The sequence below is a fragment of the Rhinichthys klamathensis genome, unplaced genomic scaffold (assembly GCF_029890125.1).
Source record: "Rhinichthys klamathensis goyatoka isolate OS25496 unplaced genomic scaffold, OSU_Roscu_1.1 h1tg000048l_1, whole genome shotgun sequence".
Taxonomy (NCBI): Eukaryota; Metazoa; Chordata; class Actinopteri; order Cypriniformes; family Leuciscidae; genus Rhinichthys; species Rhinichthys klamathensis.
In genome coordinates this window covers 406,475-431,420 of record NW_026606594.1, presented here as the reverse complement: position 1 = coordinate 431,420, position 24,946 = coordinate 406,475, and the positions used below count along the sequence as shown (strand labels likewise).

Genomic DNA, 24,946 nt, shown 5'->3' with positions numbered 1-24,946 from the left:
TATAAGGTATAGTTCACCCAGAAATTATATTTTTTTCATTTACTCACCGTCATTTCCACCCTATAAGATTTTCGTTCATCCTCTCTATTTAAATATATGATGATTCAATATATTCAATCATTATTTTAAATATATGTAGTCAGTGACAGAGTGAAAGCATGTGTGTCTAACATAATTCTGTATTTTCAGTTTAAGAATCTTGAATATTTCTATTCTGGTGTCACCATTGCCCTGTGTTTCCCCCTTATGTGGCTTTTAATCAACAGTACATTTTGTAAACCTGTTACCATATGTCTTAAAAGTAATAATAATAATAAAAAAACATATATCTTGGCTTAAAAGTATAGTAGTATCGTATAGAGTTTAGTATTGTAGCAAATTGTGACATGAGTGTATCGTTAGCGTTATACTACTATTGTTCAGCTGAAGAAGTTGTGTAATGTGCATTTGATGTTCAAATATCTCATTGCTCATTGTCATGTATACTAGCATGGTAACATGCACGCGATAAGTTGACAAACAAATTGTAAAAATACTTTGTACTGTTGTGCTCTGTTTGTACTGAGTGTTTATTGTTCATTTGACAGAACATTGAAAAGTTGTCTCACTTTTGTGTTCCTTGGTGGCTTGTTTATTTGACAAAATGTTTATAGTGCATTGCTCTGTTGCACTCTGTTGATAATACATCTGTACTGTTGTGTACCTGGGTGTCAATCATTTGTTTGAAATGCATTAATGGTACAAAGTAGGGCTGTGAAACGATTAATCGCAAATAATTGCATCCAAAATAAAAGTTTTGTGTTTACATAATATACGGTATGTGTACTGTTTATAATTATTTTGTATATATAAATACACATTTAGGAAATATTTGCATGTACTGTATATATATTTATATAAATAACAAATTTTTCTTAAATATATACATGCATGTATGTGTATTTATACAAAATAATTATACACAGTATACACACATATATTATGTAAACAACACAAACTTTTATTTTGGATGTGATTAATCGAAAATTTGAAAATGTCAATAATGGTTGTAGATTATTCATTTTGGAAAAAGTTCAAATGTATTTTAAAAAATTTCCAGTAGACTCAAAACAGGACTTTTAGATAGATATGCATATTCAACTTCTGTCCTTCACAGACTTGTTTTTTGTTTACTTTGTGTGAATTATGTGTGTCACCTAAAGAAACGCATCCTCTATCACTGTGAAGAATCTGAACCCAGCCTTTGTTGGCAGCGCTAAGGAAATTTTGTAAAAATTCTTCAGATAATAATGAGTTTGCTTTATGCCTGGAGCAAAGTTCAGTTCCCATCACACCCCACACACCCAGTGTCTGTCTCCATTGCTCACGCTCTCTCGGTCTCTCTCCTCTGATGTCTCTCCATCTATGTTGACGCCCCTCTCTCTCCTGTCTACTCTCTCTCTCTCTCTCTCTCTCTCTCTCTCTCTCTCTCTCTCTCTCTCTCTCTCTCTCTCTCTCTCTCTCTCTCTCTCTCTCTCTCTCTCTCTCTCGTAATTACTGTTTAAGCATTGACCTGCATGTTGGAAGTTGCCCTTAATTTTCTTTTTTCGTAGCATGTCTGTGCATGTGCTCTGCTTGGCAAAGCGGAAACAAGAATGTCTCAAAGCGAGCTAACATTACTCTGGAGTCACATTTAATTTTGTAGTCCTAGTAAACACGACACCCCTCCCTGTGGAGAGCATAAAGAAATATTCAAATGGGTTATACGCATTGTGTTTTCTTAATTATTGGTGTTTGCTAAGGGAAGTATGGATATTATTATTGCTCATTCTTAATGTTAGGGATTTGGGTAAACCTCTAACCCTAAGTATTAAAGTCTCATGTGTTGTTTGTATTGCTCATGTGGTGCAACGGACCTGAGACCGGAAATCATGTGACTTGTTGAGGTGAGGTGTATTATTACTTTTCTAAGCAGTTAGATTTACTGATTTTGGCAGGCAGATTATAAAAATCATAGAAATGGACACAGCGACCCCATTGATTTAAACGGAGAAAATCGAAGCCCGTTAAAAGCTGATAGCCAGGCGTACTGCGCAGGCTCAAACTGAGCCTGTCACGTGAGCAACCTGTATGTCTTCTAGTAGCTGTGCCGAGTGAAATCTGAATAATTCCCTTCCGAATCTCACAGAGACGGACAGAGTGAGTATTAGCTGTCCTTGAGCTAGCAGCAGGATCAACTTTATGACTCTCTATGGGCTTCTCCCTTGACTTTATCGGACTTTATGCCTCCAGAGCTTCTCCTCCTGTCTATACGGTAATTTCTCTACTGTGCGACGGAGAGTCGATTCGTTATGACACAATCGTTAGCCTATTTTTACATAAACTGCTTCTATGGGGCCATAACGTAAGATACAAGGTAATGGAGCCTTTTATACATTGTCGTGTTTCTTTAGAAATAGACAAATGGAGTCTTTGGACGCCTCAGATGTAAAGTTATTCGCTGTTAAAGTGACGCCAAAATGAATGGGAGTCAATGGAATGCTAACAGCAGGTGATAGTCTGCTACAATGGCGGCCCCCGGGAGGCTTCAGTTTCCGGCGGATGGATTACCCCCTTGATAAAAATGGGTGAAAAATATCCCACAGAGTTATATATTGACAGAGGAAGCCATATCAATTGGGTCTGAACGATTTACTAGAATATTCTATATTTGGTGATGATGACCTCTTTTGACCAAATCATTTCACAGGCGCAATGCTCTTTTTCATTTTAATCTAGACTTGATGTATGTAATTAGACTTAAGAGTGATGTTTAATATGTGGGTGGCCACATAGACAAGGTCATGTTTGTATAAATATTGATGCTTTTTATCTCAGGAGCGTGCAGATATGTTTGTTAACCCTTAGCACTCTAGCCTTATCTGTTAATTAAATCGGCACTCTCTAGTGCGTACATTGCCTTAGTTATAATAATCTGACGAACATGTTTCCAGGCGGTTGATATCTTGATGAACGGCCCCATCTCACTAAAACTTTAACTTGATCTGCTTGCCTACTTTCTCCCTGCTCGCATTCCCTCAAGTGCAGCTTTGACAAAAATACCCAGATTGCTTTTCCATTAAATGTTAATGTTGTTATCGTTTAACTGTAACTTGTGGTGGTGTAACCTGATAAGATGTGCTTTTGTTGAACAGTCTTTTCTTTTTGCTTTTTCATATGCTCAAGTGCTCAACTAGTGCTTGTTTCGGAAGTAATCCTGTGACAATAAATAGTTTTATGCTATTAAAGAGAGTGCTCACCCAAAAATGAATCTTCTGTCATCATTTACTCAACCTCATACCACTCCAAACCTCTATGCTTATGACTTTCTTCTGTGGAATATAAAAGAAGTTATTTTGATTGGTGTCTCAGTATATATATATTTTTTTGTCCATACAATGGGAAGTCAGTGGTTACCAATATCCCCAACATTCTTCAGAATATCTTCTGTGTTCTTCAAAGGAAAGAAAGTCATACAGGTTTGGAATGAATGGCATGAGGGTAAGTAAGTAAATGATGACAGAATTTTCATTTTTGGGTGAACTATCCCTTTAAAAACAGACATTGTTTAATAAAGGCTGAATGGTTGTAATGGGTCATGGAAGTATGGTGGCCTAGTTTTTAGTTACCCCACAACCCTGGTCTTCAACTGGATTTCTTCATTCAGTGCTTCAAACTCCTTTTATTAGTAGCTAAGGCAGAGCTGACCCAGAAGCAGCTCTGCCAAACCCACCAGAATCCATGATTTATAGCTATCATCCATGTCCTCTGGAGCAGAACATCTCCTTCAGAACTGTCAGAATATTTCCCTTAACTTCTAAATGGAGGTCTTACTCCCCAAGGTGCAACCTCTCAATCCATTATGCTGGATGAGCTGTATCCGGGTGGCAGGCTGTGGACGTGGGAATGCCAACAGCCATCCTGCAGTAGCTCAACCAGGGTTATTGTTTCAGAAAGCTTGGTTCCCGTGGCCTAAGGGAGAACTGGCCAGTCACAGTGGTGGTGTTCTCATGAAAAACAAACATATTACTTGGCCCAAAGACATTCTGTCTATTTTTCTCCATTTTTCTTTTGGTATCTTTTTTTCTTCTTCTGGCATTTTTATTGCACATTAAAGGGTTAGTTCACCCAAAAATAAAAATTCTGTCATCATTTACTGACACTCATGTCGTTCCAAACCCGCAAGACTTTCGTTCATCTTCGGAACACAAATGAAGATCTTTATAACGAGATTTCTGTCCCTCCATTGCCAGTCCACGCAACTACTCCTTGGACACTTCAAAAAGATAATAAAAAGATTGTATGACTAATCCATATGAATTGAATGGTTCAGTCCAGATTTTCTGAAGAGACACTAATGCTTTATATGATGAATAGATTGAATTTAGGCTTTTATTCACATATAAACATTCATCAACGCACACATCCGTTGTTGTAAACAGAAGCTCTCAGGCATGCTTGCTTGACCAATGAGGTTCATTCTCATGTTACGCAGCACACTTGAGCTTCCACAAGAACCAATGAGGTTCATCATTTTGCAACTTATAAAGCGTTAAAATGTATTCAATTTACATATTAAAATAAGTGTATGAAATGTCAAATGTAAATTATATAATTGTATTATCAGTTTCATTTTCCACCAAACATTGCACAAATGTAATGGAACATGTAAATTTAAATACAGAAATGCATTGCCATTTTACATATTGCATTATCATTTTACATATTGCATTGTCATTTTGCATATTACATTTCAAATTGAATATTGCTACCCATATGCTTCCATACATTTGAGCTTCCGCAAGAACCAATGAGGTTCGTTCTCGTGTTACGCAGCACATTTGACCCTTGCATAAACAAAATTAATTAAAGTAAAATAAATGAATAAAATAACATAAATGGATTAATTAAAAAATTATAAATTATTAAATAATGAAATAAATCAAATAAAACTGAAACCTTTGACAAGTAGAAGAAAGTAGATAATCTCCTCAGTAGGATCACTAAAACATTTCTTATATTGTTTCAGGAATGTCACATTTTCCTACTTAATATTCATAAGCGAAGACTATGTAGTAACATGACAAACAGTCCATTGAAGCTAAACCCTGCTGCTTTTAAACTTGTTCTGGTGCCGCAGAGAGGTTAAGGGTCTCAGTAATGCTGATCAGCTAGCACAGTTATTTTACTAATTTACCGAGCAAGCCCTCAGTGTGTGTGTGTGTGTCAGCAGGTCTTATGGGTTTATGAGGAAATCTCTCCAGTCTACTTTAATAGGCCACTGCTAGGCTGTAGATAGAGATCAGCATTCCATTCCCTCATTTATATGCAAATGAAGAGTGACATCATCAGCCGACTGCCTTTGTGAATGTTCTTGTGTGATTTTAAGGATTGTAAATGTGTAAGAGTATTTGTATGTGTATTAGAAGGTGAAGTTATGATTAAACGCATCAGTGTTTGTATCTATAGGTTGTGTGGGCATGTTTGAGTTTTTATTGTAAGGTCGTAAGCCTTCCTGCTGTCTGTAACATTCTTTTATGCTGCAGGAGAGCAGAGCTGTGGAATGCATTAATCACTGACATCTAATTCTCTCTCTCTCTGTCTAAAACAATGGGCTCCAACCTGACCCCGACTGTTTAGGCTGTTTGCTTTTTCAATGCCTTCGGAGGGTTTTTTGTGGAAAGTGTGGCATGGTCTGGCTGGTAAAATAGGAATATTTAATCTTGGTTCATCTTTAACTCTGCGAAGCCAAACAATTGGTGGTTTGAATTACACCAAATTCAAAATGGGTGGTCCTCTGTTTAACACACAGGCACATGCATAAATCATACCTGAGCTATCCATCTCACTTTTTTGCTAATTTTAAGTAGGGACAGTAATGATTATTCAAAATGTTTAATTGTTGTTGCTAATTTAAATGCTTAAGCTTTCTAATTGTCTGGTCAATTTATGAAAAATCATTACAACCACTCATATTATACAATCACACAAGCCATGGCATCACAAGCCTTAATTTAATTTAACTTAACTTAGTTTTTGGCTTTGTTTATTCATGTGTTAATGCATTTTTTTCCGATAATTAACAGTTGCATTCACTGCAGGCACAATGCTACTGTGGTAAAGGAAGTGGCAAGCACAGCGATATTCACTGACCTCTCCCTGTGACTGTGTATACAGTAAATACACATTAAACTGTTCAAAAGAGCCAGTAGAGATTCATTTGTAATGTTACAAACATTTATTTAAATAATTGCTGTTTTTTTTAACATCAATGAATTCTGATGAAAAAAAAAACATTACATGGTTTCATAAAAATATTAGGCAGACCAACATGGTTATATCATTAACAATAAAAATAAAAATAAATGGGCATTAAATCAGCATATTATAATTTCAGAAGGATCATGTGACACTGAAGACTGGAGCAATGATGCTGAAACTTTAGGTTTGCATCACAGGAATAAATTACATTTTAAAGTGTAATACAATAGAAAACAATTGTTTTAAATCATAATAAATTTCACAATTTCACTGTATTGTTGACCAAATAAATGCCGCCTTGGCAAACATAAGAGTCTTCTTTTACAAGCACAAAACAAATAAATATCTTACTGACCCCAAACTTTTGAACAGTAATGCTGTTGTTGTTGGTATTTGATTTAAATTCAAAGTAGAAATACATTTTATCAAACAGTTTTGCTTTATATCTTTATGTAGACTTGATAATTAATGGTAAATGATAATGCCTTTAGGATATGTTTAGTATATTTACCATATTTACCTAAACACATTCAATACAGTAGACTGAAAAGGTAAACATAAATACTTGCTTTTCAGATCTATATAAATTGGAGATTGGAGTCTTACATGCACGTTTTGCTGTATTTGTTATTAATCAATTTATAGATTATTAATTTTAAGATCAAGCATCCCTTGTTTCAAAAGAATGTATTATTTAATAAAAGATCTTATTTGTAAAATAAGTCTTTCTGTAATAGATTATGCACAGTCTATATCCAAAAGAGGAGAGATTTCCACTATAAATGTATTTATGGACATCTTAATACAGACTACAAAGAAAATGTTCTCCTTTTTTATTCATTTGTCACTTATCTTTCAAACACACATTGTTCTTCTTTAGTTTGACACAACCCTCATGCTCAAGTGCTTTTTAAAGTAATTGTTTTCTGTGCTGTCTGTGAACAAAATGAAGACACTTCCATTTCTCGTTTCTCAGTCTTCGTCTTCTGCTGAAAGAGTTTAATAAATATTGATGATAGTTAATATGTGATTGACACTTGGAATTGCAAGCTCTGAATGTTGTCAGTGAATTCCTTTAGTGATTATTGCTGGTGATATGCGTTTTCTAGTGAAGCAGATTCAAATATGTATGTCCTTGTATAAGATGATATTTGCTGTTTGAACTGTCTTGTTTAGAAAAACGTACACGGATGCCGTGTGTTGTTCATAAAACTTCATGCATGAACTCTGTGACATTATTCTGAAGTTTTCTGTTTCAAATCGCTAAACTCTGTCAACAAAACTCACTGCACAGTCTGCTCCTTGCTTAATCCAGATGGCGCGAAGAACACAACGGCATCTTAGGCAAGCCCGGCATTGTGATGTTCATCACGGCACCAAATAAAATCCAGTTGCCTACTGGTGGATTTGATGTGAGTAGATTAAACAATGGATGGATTCTTATTGCACTGCAAATAAGTAGCGGCGGCTGTCTTTTGACATCCATGTTTGTTTCGGTACAAGATCTCGCACCGTTGAATACTGCAGAATGTCACGTCATGACATCGTGTTAAGTCTTTTGTGTAGCGGACTGACTCTTTAGGTTTGTGCTCCTGTTAAAGACTCAAATCCGCTCCAGTCGATGGAAACAGTCTTTAAGTGTGTTGAGTTCAGTCTAAGAATGTTTCAGCTAGTCGTTAAGTGTGTCCCCGCTGACTTCGCACCGTCTGAACATTACAAACCTGACATAGTAGATTCTCACCATAGAAAAACACCTCTTTGGTGGACACATACTATTAAGCCACTTTTTCATCGTCGGGCCAAACGGTTCTAAGAACAGTAAAGAATGGTTCATGTTATACTTCTACATGAGCTTGGTTCGGCACGGCACAATTACAAACTGGCACTATATTAAAAAGTTGCTATTTACATCTCATATGGCAACGACTCATGCATTTGTATTACATTCCAAAGAGCTCAGTTATCAGTGGAAGATAAAACCATATCCCTACTGGCTGGGCCGGATCGGCACGGAATGGAATGGTTAAGCAAAGCGCCAACAGTTAAGCACTAGCCCAAGTATGACCATGAGTAAACAAAAGCACTAAATTGCTTTTAAACATTTTGAAATGACAAAAAAATTCGCAATGATCAAAAGGTCAAAGTGATTACTTGAGACTTAACAAACAAATGCTCCTTTTTTCATCTTGTTTTTTTTTTTAGTTTTTTGTTTACTGCAACGAGAAAGAGGATGATGTAATTCGGTAATTGTTTCAGTTTGTCTAGGTTTTTTATTGCTTTTTTTGAGGACATGTTTGACCCGAGGCTACAAGTGGCCATTTAATTGCATAACACAGTTTTTAGAGGTTTTTTGGTGGATAAAACAAATAAGGATCACACCCCAGCACAACAGAATTGCAGTCATGCAGAATGAATTTGAAGGTTTATATTCTGTTCATTGATTTGCTTTGCTCCTTTCTCTGGTTTGGAGGAAAATACATTTGTTTTTGGTTCTTTCTTTGAGAAATCGTTCAATTTAATGTTGATTCTTTTAGACGAAAAGAGAGAATCGTTATCAAAAAGACAAATGGAACAATGAATCTTGGTGGTATACTGAGAAACTAGTTTGTTGTTGTCTCTTGTGTTTAGACCGCGCTCACTGTGCCAGATTGAAGCATTTTAGAAATCTCCACTGGCATAATTAAAAGAAATTCTCCATTGTGCACATCAAGGGTTTTTCATGCCTCACTGATGCACCTCATGTCGGAATATTGTGTCTTTGATTCGCGTCCAAACATATGCTCAGAGAGTCACACCGCTCTCCCAGCAGAAGTCGATCTGCCAAACCAGTGAAAGAAAGTTACGCAATATTCATAAACGTTTGTGGCGGCCACAGCCTCGCTGCGAGGTCACGGTCTCCTCACTTCACCCCGCACTCTGTTTACCCATCATCCTCCTCTTCTGCTGCCGCCCCACTCGATGGGTGGTGACTCACAGACTGTGTTTTTTCAGAGCCGTATCACGGCTGACAGCATGCTTATGTTTCACAAGACAATCCACACCTGGTTTCAAAAGCTTTCAATGCTTTATATCCTGGGAATTAACGGTTTAATTCTTATTTTCCCATAACCAGATATGAAATCTATTGGATAGCTACTCCGGATTTGCAGTGTCTAATGTAGAACTTTGAAGAGACCATGCAAGTGTAAACAGGATTTGAATATCTGGCGATTTACAGCCTGTTTTGGAGAAAGAGAAGAACACTGGCACTCATCAGCCCACCAGTTACTGATGATTTCAATAAAGATGGGCTTCCAATTAGTTAGTTTTTATTACATTTTCTTGAACACTTACACAACAGTGTACATCACACGTCTGTAACAACACATATAATGTACAAAAACAAAGCAAACAAACACCGGGGCTCATATTACATGAAAAGTGCAATAGCACAAACCAACATTGTATGTTCTTTGGGAGTCAGAGTTAACAATACATTGCAGTCAATAATAACCACAAATATACAGTAAGCAATAAAGCGCACATTAAAATATATTTTCATATGAATATAGTACCTAATTAAGCATTTGGTTCCTCCTCTATTATATTGTTAATATCCTCATGCTCAATAAATAATAAAAAGGGACTCCAGACCCTCTTAAATTTGTCTTCTTTACCCTTAAGAATATAGGTTATCTTTTCCACTGCAAAGCATCTCCTAACCATAGAGTTATAGTAGGCCTTTCTGTTTTTTTCCAATAAATGACGATGAGCATCCGATTTACTTTGCCGCTGAAATTATTTGGGATTCTATTATTAATTATGCATATTTATGTGCCACGTTCTGAAAATGTATATGCGAGCCTCACAGGTTGAAAGAAGGGACCATTTAAAGCTTTGATCTGGGAGCAATGCATTTCATACGCTTTAAAGCATCACTGCAAGGGGATTCTACCGTTCTGAATCCTCTCGCTGTAAGCAAATAGGTTTAAAGCCATCAAATAGCTTTTAATATCTGCAGAGTAATATGAATTTAATTAGGCGCTATTATTCTCTAACAAGCTGAAGCGATTAACTTCTGTTTTGAACAGACTTTTAAACCGGTTTCTCTTTTAAACACTAATCGTTTTCTTAGCTGCATGCTCGTCTGCCTCCAGTATCGAATGCTTTCTTACACATTTATTTAGGTAATTAAGAGAGTCTGCATGGCGTAAATCAAAGTACTCTCTATCTCTCGATTTGCCACTTTCATTCATCATTTCATCTCTTTGAGGTTGTTATATCGTGCGCCTTGAAGGAACACTTTCTTTTTGCTCATTACTTCCCTCAGTGGGGCCACCGTAATATAGGGTCCGCCGAGGACCCAGCTGCCTTGGAACAGCCTTCTGAGTCGCTCTTTTGTGTTTGTTTTACTTTAACAACTAACTTTGGCTCAAGAAAAAATTCTAATAATAATGAACAAAACTTACAAAACTGATTTATGAGCAATAAATAAAAATAAAAGGTCATTTTAAACTATTTATATATATATATATATAACCTAATCATAAGTAATGTAATTTTGTGAGTTAAATCTACATACCAGTGAAATAAAAACAATTTAATATTGGTGGATTTGTACTGTGGTTCACATAATCTTCAATGTTATTTTACAGAGAAAGCGATTTGAAAAATGACAGAATGAGTGTATGTCGCAAGATATCCAAAGCACTTTATATGAAACATAAGTGTGTAGTTTCATGTGGCTTTAAAATTATGATTGATTACGTATGCTGAACACATTGGGAAAAAATGTGGAATAACATGCTTTTTGATAAAATGCCGGAATAAAATTTGGAAATTTGACGACTTTAAATTCTTGAAAATGTTCTAAATTGTTACTTTAGTTGCCACCCTACTGAAAGCTAGCTTCATAAATGTTTCATTGCCCTGAGAAAGTAGGACACATCCACAATGTTGAGTACAACTGAAATATTCTCTTTTTTTTTGTGTGTGTTTTTTTTTCAGGATGCATTTGAGTAATATTGCAGAATGCTTTTTGCTTGGTGGCTCAGTCTGGAAATCCAAACCCTCTGATTATCATCTCTTAGTCACATTACATACATTTCTTTTAGGAATCAGCTAAGCTAATTTGTTTCCCAGAGATAACTTGTCTGGATATAATGTTCCTGTGAGGTCCGAGGGTGGTTTTTGCTGGTTTTATCATTTCTGCATTTCAGGTTTGAGCTCCGCGAGAGCTCAATGGTGTTTCATTGCCGTACAATCTGTTTCAGAGCTGCTTGCCAGCGGTTCTGCAATAACAGGCCTCACAAACCCAAAATCCAAACGCTCATATTGGCGTTCCCCCAGCCCCACCACCACGGTCTGATGTCTGCAACGCTACTGTGTACTCTCATCGGCAGAGGTTTCGTAGACTACGCGGTTTGGCTGCTCTCCTCAGCCCACTGTCGTCCCTGCAAGCGGTTGACTCCTCACCACACAGATGTAAACTCTGCAGCAAACTATCATTTCTGGTGGCTGGGGGAGGAAACATGATATATTTTTGTAGCGTCTGCTGCTCCTCTTTCCCAACCAGTCCACGACAAGCACATGAAGAGCCAAAGCAAACTCAGTGTTGGTGATGTTACATGCACCCCTCTGGTTCCCGAAGGAGCTTTAGGTCACCATGCTGCTCTTGGGCCTGTAATCCATCAAATCCCAAAGTGGGATTGAGTTCTGCTCTGTTCTCCTTTCATTAGCTAGCTTGAAGGAATTTGAGGCTTTGGGTTGCTTCTTAAATAAATAAACATCAAAGCTAATCTGGCCTTTTGATTTGAAAGCGCTTTGTTTTCTCTCTGCTGTATGTTCCTGGATTCTCAGCTTCTGTTATTCTTCAGATTCCAGAAGTACAGAGGAAATGAAAAGAGAAATGGTGAGCTGGATGTGCATGAGGGCTTTGTTGTTGTATGGACTGTCAATCACGATGACATGGGTCTCAAGACAATGGCTGTACTATGCACACACAGGCTTTTGGATATTTCCTAAATATATGAGCGAAAGCACCTCAATTAAAGCTGCACTCAGTAAATTTTCTCTAATTAAATAAGTTGAAAAGCTACTGAAATTTTATTCTTGGTTTCAAAATTCCAACCTTGTTTATCAGCTTGCATAGTATAGTGATACTAAATCAAACAAACTAAAGGCGCATGGAATTTGTGCCAGTCAGATCCATTTGCAAGCTCAAGGGTGGCCTGCATATGAAAAAAAAGTTTAGTTTAATGTTTACACTTTGTCAAATCAAAAACATTGGAAATCGCTTATCGCGGGGTTTGAAGTTACATAACAAAATTTGATTGCAGCCTTCTGTTGTTCAGGGGTAATGAAATGTTCTGTACTGGAATAGATTAACGTCATACTTCAGAGCAGGATGTCTCAGTTTGTTGCCAGAGGAATGTGCCTGCTTTAACACCTTGTCTGCCCAGTTAGAAAGTGGTTTATGCTCTGAAATAATCATTTCTGAATTGTACATTCCTCAATAGTACATTCCTCAATAGAGCATAGAAAAAAGGGTGATAGACCTGACGCTGTGTGACCAAAAAGGCCAAACCCTCAAGTTTGCCATCCAGACCTGTTACAACATTTTTGGCATCATCTTTGTCAAATATCCCATTAATAAAAGCACAAGAAAGTGTTTTATACGTACAGCATTTTTTTGGTGTCAGATGTGAGTTATGTAGTTGGCAAAATGGGCATTGTAAGGCTGAAAGCCGGACACTCTAACTCAAAATCACGGCTGGTAAAAAGAAGGTAACCGCTTATTCTCCCACAGTAACCGGCTGCAGCATCGCAGGGTTTCTGTGACTCTTTTGATAGCTCTATGAAACCCGAACAGTCCCAGCGCTGAGCTTCTCTGAATACACCCGCGTTCCAAAGCCAAGAAACCCAGCACCAGCAGCCAAGAAACCTGTGAGCGTTTCACAAAGGAGACGAGCCTGAATGCAATTGGCTCCGGGAATGGATGTCTCTTTCGGTGAGATAAACTCAATCAATGAAAGCGTGAACAGATGGTTTTCTCTTCCTTAAGCATCGTAAGGTCTTACTGGCTTTGGTGTCCCTGCCAAGACATCTCTACCTCATTGTTGGGCCTTTGTCATCGCGAGCCACTACTGACACAATGACCTACTGTTCAGCCTGATGGGATGGGATTTTCTCTGGATTTCTGGGAAAGCAGTAAAGCCAAGACCAAGAACACTACAAGCAACTCGGCAGGCTGAATGAGACACACTTGTGTTTGCCATCAGTGTTATTGTGTAGCTTGATGTGCATTTAGCAGGGTAGGTCAGGTTGACATTAGATCCCATTTAGGAAGTGTCTGAAAACTTGCTACCTTGCTTCCCAGTCAGTCCAGCGCAGTCTCATCCCAAGACGTCATATAACTGACGTCTTAGGACGTCTTTTGACCATACGTCAATATACGCCTTTTTAGGGTACCCTTAAACGTCGGTTAGATGACGTTATCGGATCCTAACTCTACCCCAGACCTAAACCTACCCCTAAACCTACCCCGTCACCTAACTGAGGTTAAAGGTAAAGCGTCAGTTGTATGACGTCCCAGGATCGTCATAAACCGACGTTTAAGGGTACCCTAAAAAGGCGGATATTGACGTATGGTCAAAAGACGTCCCAAGACGTCAGTTATATGACTTCTTGGGATGAGACTGTGTTAGTCAGTCAGTCAGTCAGTCAGTGAGTAAATTGGCAGTTTTTTGTGAATAAAGGTACTTGCAAAGGAAGTTTTAGACAGGCTTCTAAGGGACTATGATCTAAAACAAAGTTAAAGACAACTTAGCAAATACTTACACTACTGTTGCAAAGTTATGGTTCAAAGTTGTGGGGGGTTTTTTTCTTAAAGAAATTAAATGTTTCTTAAGCACCAAATTAGCATATTAGAATGATTTATGAAAGATAATGTGACAGACATTCAGCTTTGCCATCACAGCAATAAATAATAATAATAACAAATTCAAATAGAAAATATTTTAACGGTAAACATTCTTTTTTAAGTGACTAGGATGATTGAATTCTCACATGTATTCAATATGTATGGAAAATGTGTTTGGTGGTTACACTGCATTACGTTTTTAAAGTTTTCTCTTTACTTTTATTGAAAATGGTACAAAACTTTTTTTTTAAATCATATGAAACCAGCATCAATACAAAAAGTGGCTAACTCTCTCTGGGCTCTCAAAAGCCCATTAAATCATAGGATTGCACGTTCACCCGTCCCATCACTCCCACTTATCAGGTCGCCGTTGGACCATGAGTCAGCAGTTCTCTAAACCTGCTGTGTGTCAGACTCATTAGACTCAAAAAGAGAATAGACCAAGTGAAGGACCAGGAAAAAAATCCCAAAAAAGGGAGGGAAAGTAATTGAAAGAATGTGGAGGACAAGAGGGGGCTAGATGACTCAGTGCTAGCATGTACTCTGCCCTCTCACTGCAGCGAGGTCTGGTCTCTGAGCATGACTGAAGTGTGTGCTTATGGAGGAAGAACATGCTGCTGTGCTCAGTGTGAAGCAGGACTACTGGCAGCTACTGAAACCAGAAGAGCAGGCCTGTTTAGAACTCAAGAACTGCAAATTAAAAGCCTGAAACCATAACACAGTGGCAAAAGAGTATTTGTCATCTAAAGCGTTAAACGAAGATAAGAGGTCATGCGATTGACTAAACAGCAGTTCTCCTTCCTGTTGCTAGCATAAACCCTGCACAGCTTGCCCAGGGGTGGGCCGCCTTGTTTGTTTTTTTTAAAAATCTTACATTTTTGTACGCATCAAATCATACAAATTCATTTTAAAAATGGCCACCTCGTAAAGTAGTTACGTTCTCACCATGACTCAAACCGTAATATGATCTGAACCATGAGTTTTGTGATCTGTTGAACCACCTACCACCATCCTACCTTGCTTCAGTTCACTGGTTGAAGATATTGATTTTTTCTTTTGTAGCAGTATGGAAATGCAGATGTTAAACTTATTTTGCTTTAAAGCTATTCGTTGGCATGTTAGTCATCAAGAGCATCGAATTAGATGCCCATAAACTACTGCCTGCTTTTGAGCGGTCTTTCATACTGCTTCAAGACACATATTTCAGAGACTGAACACTGTTGGAGCTCTATTCTGTTTGTGGTGACTGAACACTCACCTCCCTAGTCAAACACGGGAGAGAATAAACAGCGAAGTCGGTAATGGAAATGCAGTCTCGCTGTGTTTACCCCCACATCAGGAGAACTTGTGTCTGGATAAATGTTGCAAGATAGCCAGCCTCATCTGGTCAGTAGTCCCTACAAGGGTTATTTAACACCAAATGCCCTCTTCTAGTCCCAGAGGAGGAACTAGAAACCAGCTGATTCAGAATGAACTCTGGTTGACCATAACTATGCGCCTAAAGTCGTGGAAGGGTGCTGTAAGGAATTTTGCAATGATATCTACTGCTTCCAACAGTCATGGAGACTCCTACTTTGTAATAATGAGCATTTGGGCTGTGTTTGTTCAAGCAGTCGTTTATTCTTGATCGTAAACAAATGTGACATGTAGTTAAACTCTTTGTCACAGCAATTCTGAGTCCTCCGTGGCTTTTTAGTTCACTGAATATTCTGTTGGATGCATGAGTCTCAGGTTTACTTCAGAGCCCTGGTTGTTTCCTCATCCATATAATGTGCATCTTCTATGTGACAAATATAGCAAAATATCAAGCAGCCATTAGGCATGAGGAATTGGAGGCATGTAATTAGCCAATTCTCCGTATGACTGGAAAATTACAGAGTGGAGCTTGTGATCAGCGAATTTCCTGCTTTCATAATATTTTGCAGTATTTTTATTGGCTGCTACAAAGCGGTTTTCTGATGTTAAAAAAAGATGTTAAAGCCTTAAAGACCAGAATTAGATCATTGACTCAACCTCTTGTTGTTCCATATCTGCATGACTTTTTTTTTTTCCTGAGGAACATAACATGAGGTATTTAGAATATTGTCCAAGCTGCTCTTTTCCATATAATGAAAGTGGATTGGGTCCGAGAACAGTTGTGGTCACCATTTGCTTTCATTGTGTGCAAAAGAACATTGGACATTCTGCTAAACTCTTTTTGAGTTCTTTGCATAATCATTTTTGGGTGAACTACTACTTTAAATGTTATAAAGCAAAACATTATTTTTTTAAATAACCTTTTGTGTGAGTCACATTACAATCTGGATCAGTACAAATGATAGGACATTTCTGAAGTTTGACATGTTTTTATTTTTAATTAAAATGTAGTCACAGTGATAAAATCAGATTACTTATTGTCTCCTTTTGAGTGACTTGAGTTGAATTTAGCCCACCACGTCCATGCAAAGTTTTGAATCGAGAGTCTTGAAATTCAGTTCAGGCTTTCAAATTATTGCATCAGTCTGTGGATGGGCTGTGCCCACTCTTTGAATAACTGAACAGACAGCAGCGAGAACGGTAACTCTGAAATTGCTTAGATGATATGTTTGTTTTTATGCATTCAATATAACCTCAATAAAAACCCCATTTACAAGTTCCCTGAAAGTGCGAACCCTTGTTTTTATGGGACTCCCTATTGAACAGACCGCAAATTGTATATTTTGGAGGCATTGATAACCTTTTTTAGATTAAGTCCTGAAAGATTATTTTGGAATATCATCTGTATACTCATTAAAAAAAAAAAAAAAATCTCCAATCTCCCATCCATTACCTTAATCACAGTCTTTCATTAGGAATAGTTCACGCCAAAATTAAATCTGTCATCATTTACTCACTCTCATGTTGATCCAAATACTTTTTTCTGTTCTTTGGAACATAAACATTAAAAACATAATGCAAACATATTTCGCTTTATGTTTTGAAGTTAATGGGGTCCGAAACAACATGGGGACCCCACTGACCTACATTGTATGAACATAAAAAACACTTCTTGTTCCACATAAAAAGAAAATCCTTGAGCCTTGGAGAACTATCCCTTTAATTCACGTCTTCAAGTTCAGACCTAACGTACTGGGACTGTATGTGAAATAAATGTGTGATTTAATGACACACACTAAACATAGAGGTGGCTGGACTGAGCTAAAGTCGGAAATAACTTTACAGACTGCAAATCTGCTCACAATTCTCTCAGAAACAAGATTTATGGTCTAACCAGGAAAGGCTTCAGTGCTTTGCTGGAAGTATGTTGTTTCAGAAAAAAGGCTACCATTTTAGGAGAGACGGTGCAAAGCTGTGAATGCTTTCTAAGCTCTCACAAACATTCCTTCAAAACCTCATAATACACCCTGCGGACCGTTGTGGTTGCACTAAAAGCAACTCTCCTGGAATGTTCAAAAACAGCTTGTCTGCGCTCTCAGAACAGGCATGGCCCAAGCAGTGGATTAAGTCTGATGTCCTGACTGTTGTCTTCCTATTGTTTTTTTATTTTTATTGTTTTTAAGTCTGACTGATGGAGTCAATCCTGCCGTGTGTGTTATCAAATGTGGGTCTGGGTTATACATGCTTGAATCGCTGTTGGATGGACAGCTCTTACTGTCTGAGAACACACTGTGCGGTTTGGCCACATCATGCAAGTCTTGAGGTGAAGATTTGTCTTTGTGGTGACTTGTTAAAACAAAATGTCTTGGCAGAAACTTATCGAGGCTGAGGTCTTCAGCAGCTTTAAAAATATCCTAAACTAAGTACCTCTAATGAAGATGTTCACTCATAAAAGCTTAATGGAATAGTTCAGCCAGAATTGAACAAAAACAGAACACATACAATTCTAGACAGTGCATATATGTTTACGCTTGTCTTTTTCATAAAAACAAACAATTTCTGTTCCATATCAGTTCATGCGTTAATTGGCCAGTTGAACTGATTGCAGACATATTTATGAAGGGTTTGCATACAATTCGTTATGCCTAATAAATATAAAAGAAGTAGGACAGACAGAAAGACAATAAATCTACATAAAAATTCCATATGGCTTGAGAGGTTTATTGTTCTCTAAAGCCATGAATAGTTTTGTGTGCCAAACAGGCTAAAAAAGTGAGTTTGGAACAACATTAGAATATATGATGGAATATTAATTATCGGATGAGCTATTACTTTAAATATGTTTATCTTAAACACATAGGCTGTATCCAAAAGCTTAGGCAGCTGCCTTGTTGTCCTTTTAGCCATTGACTTATCTGGAAGCATTTGCTTTCTAAGGTACCTCCCGATTTTGGACACACTTCCTCTTCCAGCATAACTACAACACATTAAAGAGAGCTTTGATGGTAACCAAGCGAAAATTTCATTACTGTACTAATTTCTTGCTAGAAACTAAGGGAAAAGTTGAAAAAATTGGAAAAAACAAACTACATTTACACACAAACTGACTACCATACACAACTTTTAGATGACATTTTTGTCCTTCAGTTCAACCGTCACTGAAACACAAACAGAGGAATAGTGGGATATCATAGGCAGTAATGGACACATCTGTGCTGCCTTCAAAAAACGATCAGATGAAGGTATCTCAGTAGACAGGATGTAACACGATCATTGGATTTGGACGTGCATTATTGCCTTCCTACCTCCGTACGATCCCTGCGGAGGCAGATTTTTTCTACCTTCGTAAGCCGCCTGAATTGATATCTGTTAAAGTTTCGCCTTGTGCCTCCAAATCAAAGTGTAGCAAAAGTCCCCAATCTAAATGTTCCACACCTCTTTCCCTACAATCTCGGTGTTAAAATGAAATGAAAATAACTATTTCTTTGGGGAACAGACAACCTGCAAAGACACTCACACGCTTTTGTGTATATAATATGTAAAAATATGGTGAGCTGTGCTGACCATGGCCGCTGGGCCGTCAGAAAATGATTTATGATTAAATTTAATAACCAGAGAACGTGTCCTCCTATTCTCCCAGGCAGTTGTGCGTGCGTGCACAATTTTGAGCTCTCGACTAAGCCGTTAAAATGTGTTCACCAGGTGAGGTTAATCTCTTGTCCGGTGCAGGAGAGAGATAGGCAAGGTTGCCATCACAAATCTCTTTCAAATACTTGCGCAACATTTGCAGGTGGATCTTTCGGCCTCAGTAGGCAGCATTTGGCATTGTAAGCATGCTCCTGATACTATATATGCTGCCGTCCAAAGGTTTGCAGTCGATACGTTGTTGTTGTTGTTGTTGTTGTTTTTGGAAAGAAATTACTTTGTAGAAGATTCCAAATCTTATGATTGTACTTATGAGGTGCCTCAGGTTGAAACCGAGTAGCCATCAAGGAATCACCATTATCACTTCCCATATCGGTTTGTGTTGTACTAATGTGGAAGGAAATATTGATACTCATTATTGTATTTGACACTTAAACCAAATATGTCTCCACAGCCCTCCAAATTTGATTCTAATGTGTGCGCTTATGAAATTAAATGGCTTTTAGCTGTGCCCGGAATAATCTTGGGATTTTGGGTTAAGTCATTAAGTCACTCCACGAGACTGTGGATTTGTGATGATTAAAGGACAGTTGACTGTCGCGCACACACTCAAACACACACTTTTCACCTTCCATGGGTGTAATACATCATCCTAATGAACCTGTGTAGCCAGGGCATGCAATACTTGATTAATCCACAGTCATTAAATCCAGTCTGCCGAGGACATCAGGAGGGACGAGCATCCAGAGCCCCTCAGCTCGACTCTCCATTAATCTACTGCATAACTGGCCTGAATACAACACCAGGCAAAACACACAAACACACACACAGAGCTTTAGAAGGTTTTCTCACTTTTCTTGTTGAATATTTTAAAGAGAGTTCCAAAATGTAATCATCATGCACAAAAAGGTTCTCGGTGTTGATCGGTCAATACAGTGTTCCAGTGGAGCTAAAATACATTTATCGTTAAAATACATTTATACATTTATACAAAATACATATAGACATTATTAATTTTAGATTGTTTTCCCAAACGAGAAATATTGTACATTTTAAATGTGCATATTTTCCAAGTTCACTAGCATGTACAGTAGATGATCTCAACTTGAAAATCATATTATTATTTGTTTTATATTATGTAGAAACCATTTTATAAAGTCTTTATACAGTCTCTTATAATTGTGCATATTGTTGATACATTTGGAATGTAAATGATCCTATGATATATTTGAGGGAATATACCATATACATAAAGTTTCATGTAGATCAGCTTTGGCTGTCAGATTAATTATAGGGCTCCTGCTAGTGGAGTTGTAGTCTGAAAGTTAAGCCGGTGGGATAGGCTACAGTTCTGAGGCAGACATGTTGTGCATTCCCTCTGCCAGGAAAGGGTATTAACATGATAGATTGTGGATCTTTTTTTTTTTTTCTTCAGCAAGCGAGAGACCAAATTTCCATCCACACATGCATTCCTAATAAAGCAGAGGATGAGCACAGATGGAGTGTTTTAAATGAAGCCCCTCTCCCTCACGGCAAACACACAAAGAGGTTAAAGGTTTAATGATCTAACCTGTTTACTCGAGTAAATACATGTACGTTTATGTCAAGCGAAATGAGTTTCTCGTTTGCTTTATAAACAGGAAGGGCAAGGAATTTGCAGCATTTGTTTTCTCTGTTTTTCCACCACTTGATCTCCAGAGCCTCTTCTATGGAGCCACAGACCCTCAGTGTCCCTGTTCAACCTAATGCAATGTTCTTCATAATTATTATTACAAACTTTTATATTTATATAATTCTAAATCATTTATACAGTTTTTAAATTTCATATACATTTTTGTGTTTTATTTATATTTTATTTCTATTCAAATAATATATTTGTTTTGCTGCTATACCTTTAAGAATATGTAAATGGCCGTTTTTCAATGGCCAGGCACATTGTTAATAATAATCTTTTTCCAAAAGAGTTTTCCAGAGTTTTCTTCCTGAGTGATAATAAAACTATAAACTGGCAGTTTCAAGCTAGACCCTAAATAGATCATCTCTACAGTGTTTATAGGTCTATTTTCTTTTTTTTTACTGTTTCCAAAAGGTAATTAAGTGTGAGTGTTTGTATAGTTACAGACAGTATTTGTACAATAATCGCTTCCTTTGAAATTTCTTTATAGTCATTTTACTGTTGTGACACTAATTTGCCCTCAAGTTTGTAAGCTGTCTTAATTGACATAAGTGATTGTCATTAGGCAGGGGAATGCCTGATTTTGGCTAACGGGCAGCGGAGTGCAGAAGTGACCTCTTTAAGGGTGCAGCGGGGGCTGATGAAGTGTGTTTACTGATCCCTGGGGAGTGGGAAAGTGTGTGTGTGTGTCTCTAAGTCATAGTTTGTGTATTCATTAGTGTATGCTAATGCCTATGAGAGATTTCAGAGTTTGGCCCATCCCCAGGAAGTGTTGATAAAACCGTCTGGCCGGAAAGCTTGTGTAAATTATTACATTCCAGTTTAGTTTTGTAAGGCTATTTTTACCCTCTTAGTCCTGTGCTGGGCTCCACCTTCACTCTTCCTCCTCCTTTGTGAACTGGAAAGACTGGTTTTTACATGCAGCCAGAAAACCGGTTTCTCTCTGCCACTTTTGTCACATATGGCGGTGGGCGTTATCATTCATAAATAGCTCAGATTGTTAGTATTCTCGAAAGTACCATGTTTATTGACATGTTTTAAAGTCTTTCCAAAGTTTTCTGTTCTCAGTGTGCAATGGGACATTCCACTTTCCAAAAATCCCCTAGACTCATACCACAAAGGCTGTTCGGTAGCATACTTCCTGTGTCTGTTTGTGTATGTGTGCGTGTGTGTGTGTGTTGAACACAATTAGACTCTCTCGTCATGTGAAAATTATCCACAAATCCCAAACAATCTGAACAAACTAAACTGACTGAGCCTGAATTTTTTCTGCAGAGCTTGGATGAGCTTGATGATGATGACGGAGAAGAGAAGGAGGGGAAGACGGACGGAAGTCTTACACAGCACAACACGGTCCAGAACGAGGCGCTGATCTCTGACCCCGGAGAGGCCCAGTCAATACAGGTGAGAGTGTGTGAGTGTTTTAGGAATGTCAGAGGATAGTCCTGCCTCTAGAGGGTGTTTGGAGTGCCGTCACCGTTCTGCCTTACAGAGGCAGTGTTGACCAAAGAAACAAACACAATCAAGTGACAAACAGAAAGCAGAACAGCTCACGCTCATGGAAGAGATAATATCTCTTGACACTAAATATGACAGTGGTTTGTCTTCTATTTACTTTGTGTTACGACCTGTCTAGAGAGGAAACGTGACGAACAGGATCACAACGGCATCATATTTTTTATTTTAGAGTTTTAAAACCGAACTTCAGGGGTGAGCGAAGGCCACAAAAAGTGGCTAACAAAATAAAATTTCCAAAGAAAAGAGAAATAAAACACAACACACAACATGTGAGAGGTAATAAAATACCTCTCACAAAAAAAGCTCAATATATTTTTTTTCCCTTGAATTTGTTTTGACAAACTTTAAAAATAAAACACATTAATTATTATATTATATACTCTACTTTTCAGTAAGATTTTTAAAAATGATTCATTCTGCAAGAATGCATTACATTGATCAAAAGTGACAGTAGGCATTTATTTAAAAAAGTATTTTAAGTAAATGCTGTTCTTTTTTATACTCAAAGAATTGAAAAAATAATAAATGTTTCTTGAGCTCAAAATCAGCATATTAGAATGATTTCTGAAGGATCATGTGACACTGAAGACTGGAGTAATGATGCTGAAAATTCAGCTTTGACATCACATGAATAAATTACACTTACAAATATATTAACATAGAATTATTTGAAAATAATTATTCATTACATTATATTCATTATACTGTTCGATCCAAAACTTTTCAACATTAGTGTGTGTAGGCTATATATAAGAAATTAAAACCTTTAGTAATATTTAATATTTTTTCTCTTGAATTTTGATTTTGGAAAAAATGCATTTATAAAATACATTAATTACTAATGTACATCAGCTTTTTGTGGATAATGTATTTTTCAGTCATTTAATCGCCCTCATTGTTATAAACCTGTGTGGCCAAACACAAAATGAGATGTTTAAAAGAATGTTCATGCTGCTTTTTTCACAAGGGGTGAAAAAAAGCATCATAAAAGTAGCCTATAGAACTGGTGCATTTTATTCCAAATCTTATGAAGTGTAATGATGGTTTTGAGTGAGGAAAAGACCAAACTTCAAGCCATTATTCACTGAAAATTCTGCCTGCATTTGTCATTTTAGTGGCTCACTAAAGGATGGGGATGTCAGTCTGTCAGTCTGCCATCAGTGGAGCTCTGGGAAATTGATTACATAGTTTTCTAAATGATGCATTGTTGTGTTATGTCTATTTTCCTCCTGTTGGGTGGTTGATTCCATGTAGCTTCAGGTTGCTGAATGCTAATAAATGAAACTATTAGCTCGAGATTTCTGAAACTGTAATCACATTGGCATTGTGTGTCTGGGTGCATGTCATCTTGCTTTACTTTTCACTGGAAAGGATCGCTACTGTATATTCAGTTAGAATTTCAAACCTATTATTGCAAAATATGAAAGGACTTTTAGTGAGCAATTGTTTGCGACTGAAGGCATTGTGAAAAGTGCTTCTCTGAAAAGCCATTGAAATGTGCTTCAGTTAGATTCATAATTATGTTTAAATAAAGAAACTACTGCCGTAGCTGTGAGAATGCGAGTAGTTACGCGTGTTTCTGGTGATCCTGGTCATGTTCAGCAGTGTACGCCAAGCCACAGTTCTCCAGATGTTGGCCTCTGTTGTATCGGACACGGTTCACTTTGTATGTAGGATATTATACAATAGTCAGTTCTCGTCCTCTAATTTGATTGGCCAAGAGTGACATACTAAATAAAAGAGATTTTGTATAGATTTTGCAGTGTACTTGCAAATAGCTCTGACCTGCCAGCCACCCATAATTGACCTTACGACAGATAAATGACTGACATCCCAAATACCTAATATTTTTACCACTATTATTATTACCATTATAATAAGGGTACAAAGGTGTTGTTACAGAACAAGTCAGTCAGATACTAGGCGTCCAGAGAGGCTGGTGAATGGAGTTTTGTTTGTTCTTTTCCCCATACCAGCCAGTGATCTCCACTTGCAAATTATGAATGATCATCCAAAAGCAAAACAATAATTTATTTAAATAGTGCTCGTCTTTGACATTTACTATTGTTCATTTTACCATGATTTGTTTTCTCCATTAAATACAAGGCTACATACATGTGGCCAAAGTGAACTTTATTTTGATAAAAACACACAAAAAACCCATTATTATTATTATTAACCCTATTTGCATCTGCAGTGTAGTGTAGGTTACATATTTTCCCTTTCTGTTAAAATCAGTTTTTGCCAACTGTATAACTTCTTGACATTTGTATAAGTTTCCGCTTGTAATTTCATTATTTTCTTGTCTTCTACTATTATATGTATCGTTTCATATATCGTTGCTTTTAGTTTTTTTTTGCATGATGATACGCTGCATTTGAAGTTACTGCATTTAAGCTTTTTCTAAAATCATCAGGTACATCAGCGAGCGAGTGAGCCGACTCGCGAATGTCGCGATGTCATTTTGTTTGACGGTCAAAGGAGTGGTCCGCCCTTGAAAAGCAGTGGGCATGTTTAAGTAATCACTCCCATAAGGTCAGTTGTGTTGTTGTAGTGAATGTGGGTACTCTCTG

At 37.4% G+C, this 24,946-nt stretch overlaps 1 protein-coding gene across 1 annotated transcript in view; it reads left to right on the top strand.

The window, feature by feature from the left end:
• The window catches only part of pawr (PRKC, apoptosis, WT1, regulator), a 56,631-nt gene that overhangs the window by 15,009 nt on the left and 16,676 nt on the right, over window positions 1–24,946 (top strand). The window contains exon 2 of the mRNA XM_056247451.1: window positions 22,131–22,259. Coding sequence (XP_056103426.1) covers window positions 22,131–22,259 — 129 coding nt within the window. The remainder of the gene's footprint in view (window positions 1–22,130; window positions 22,260–24,946) is intronic.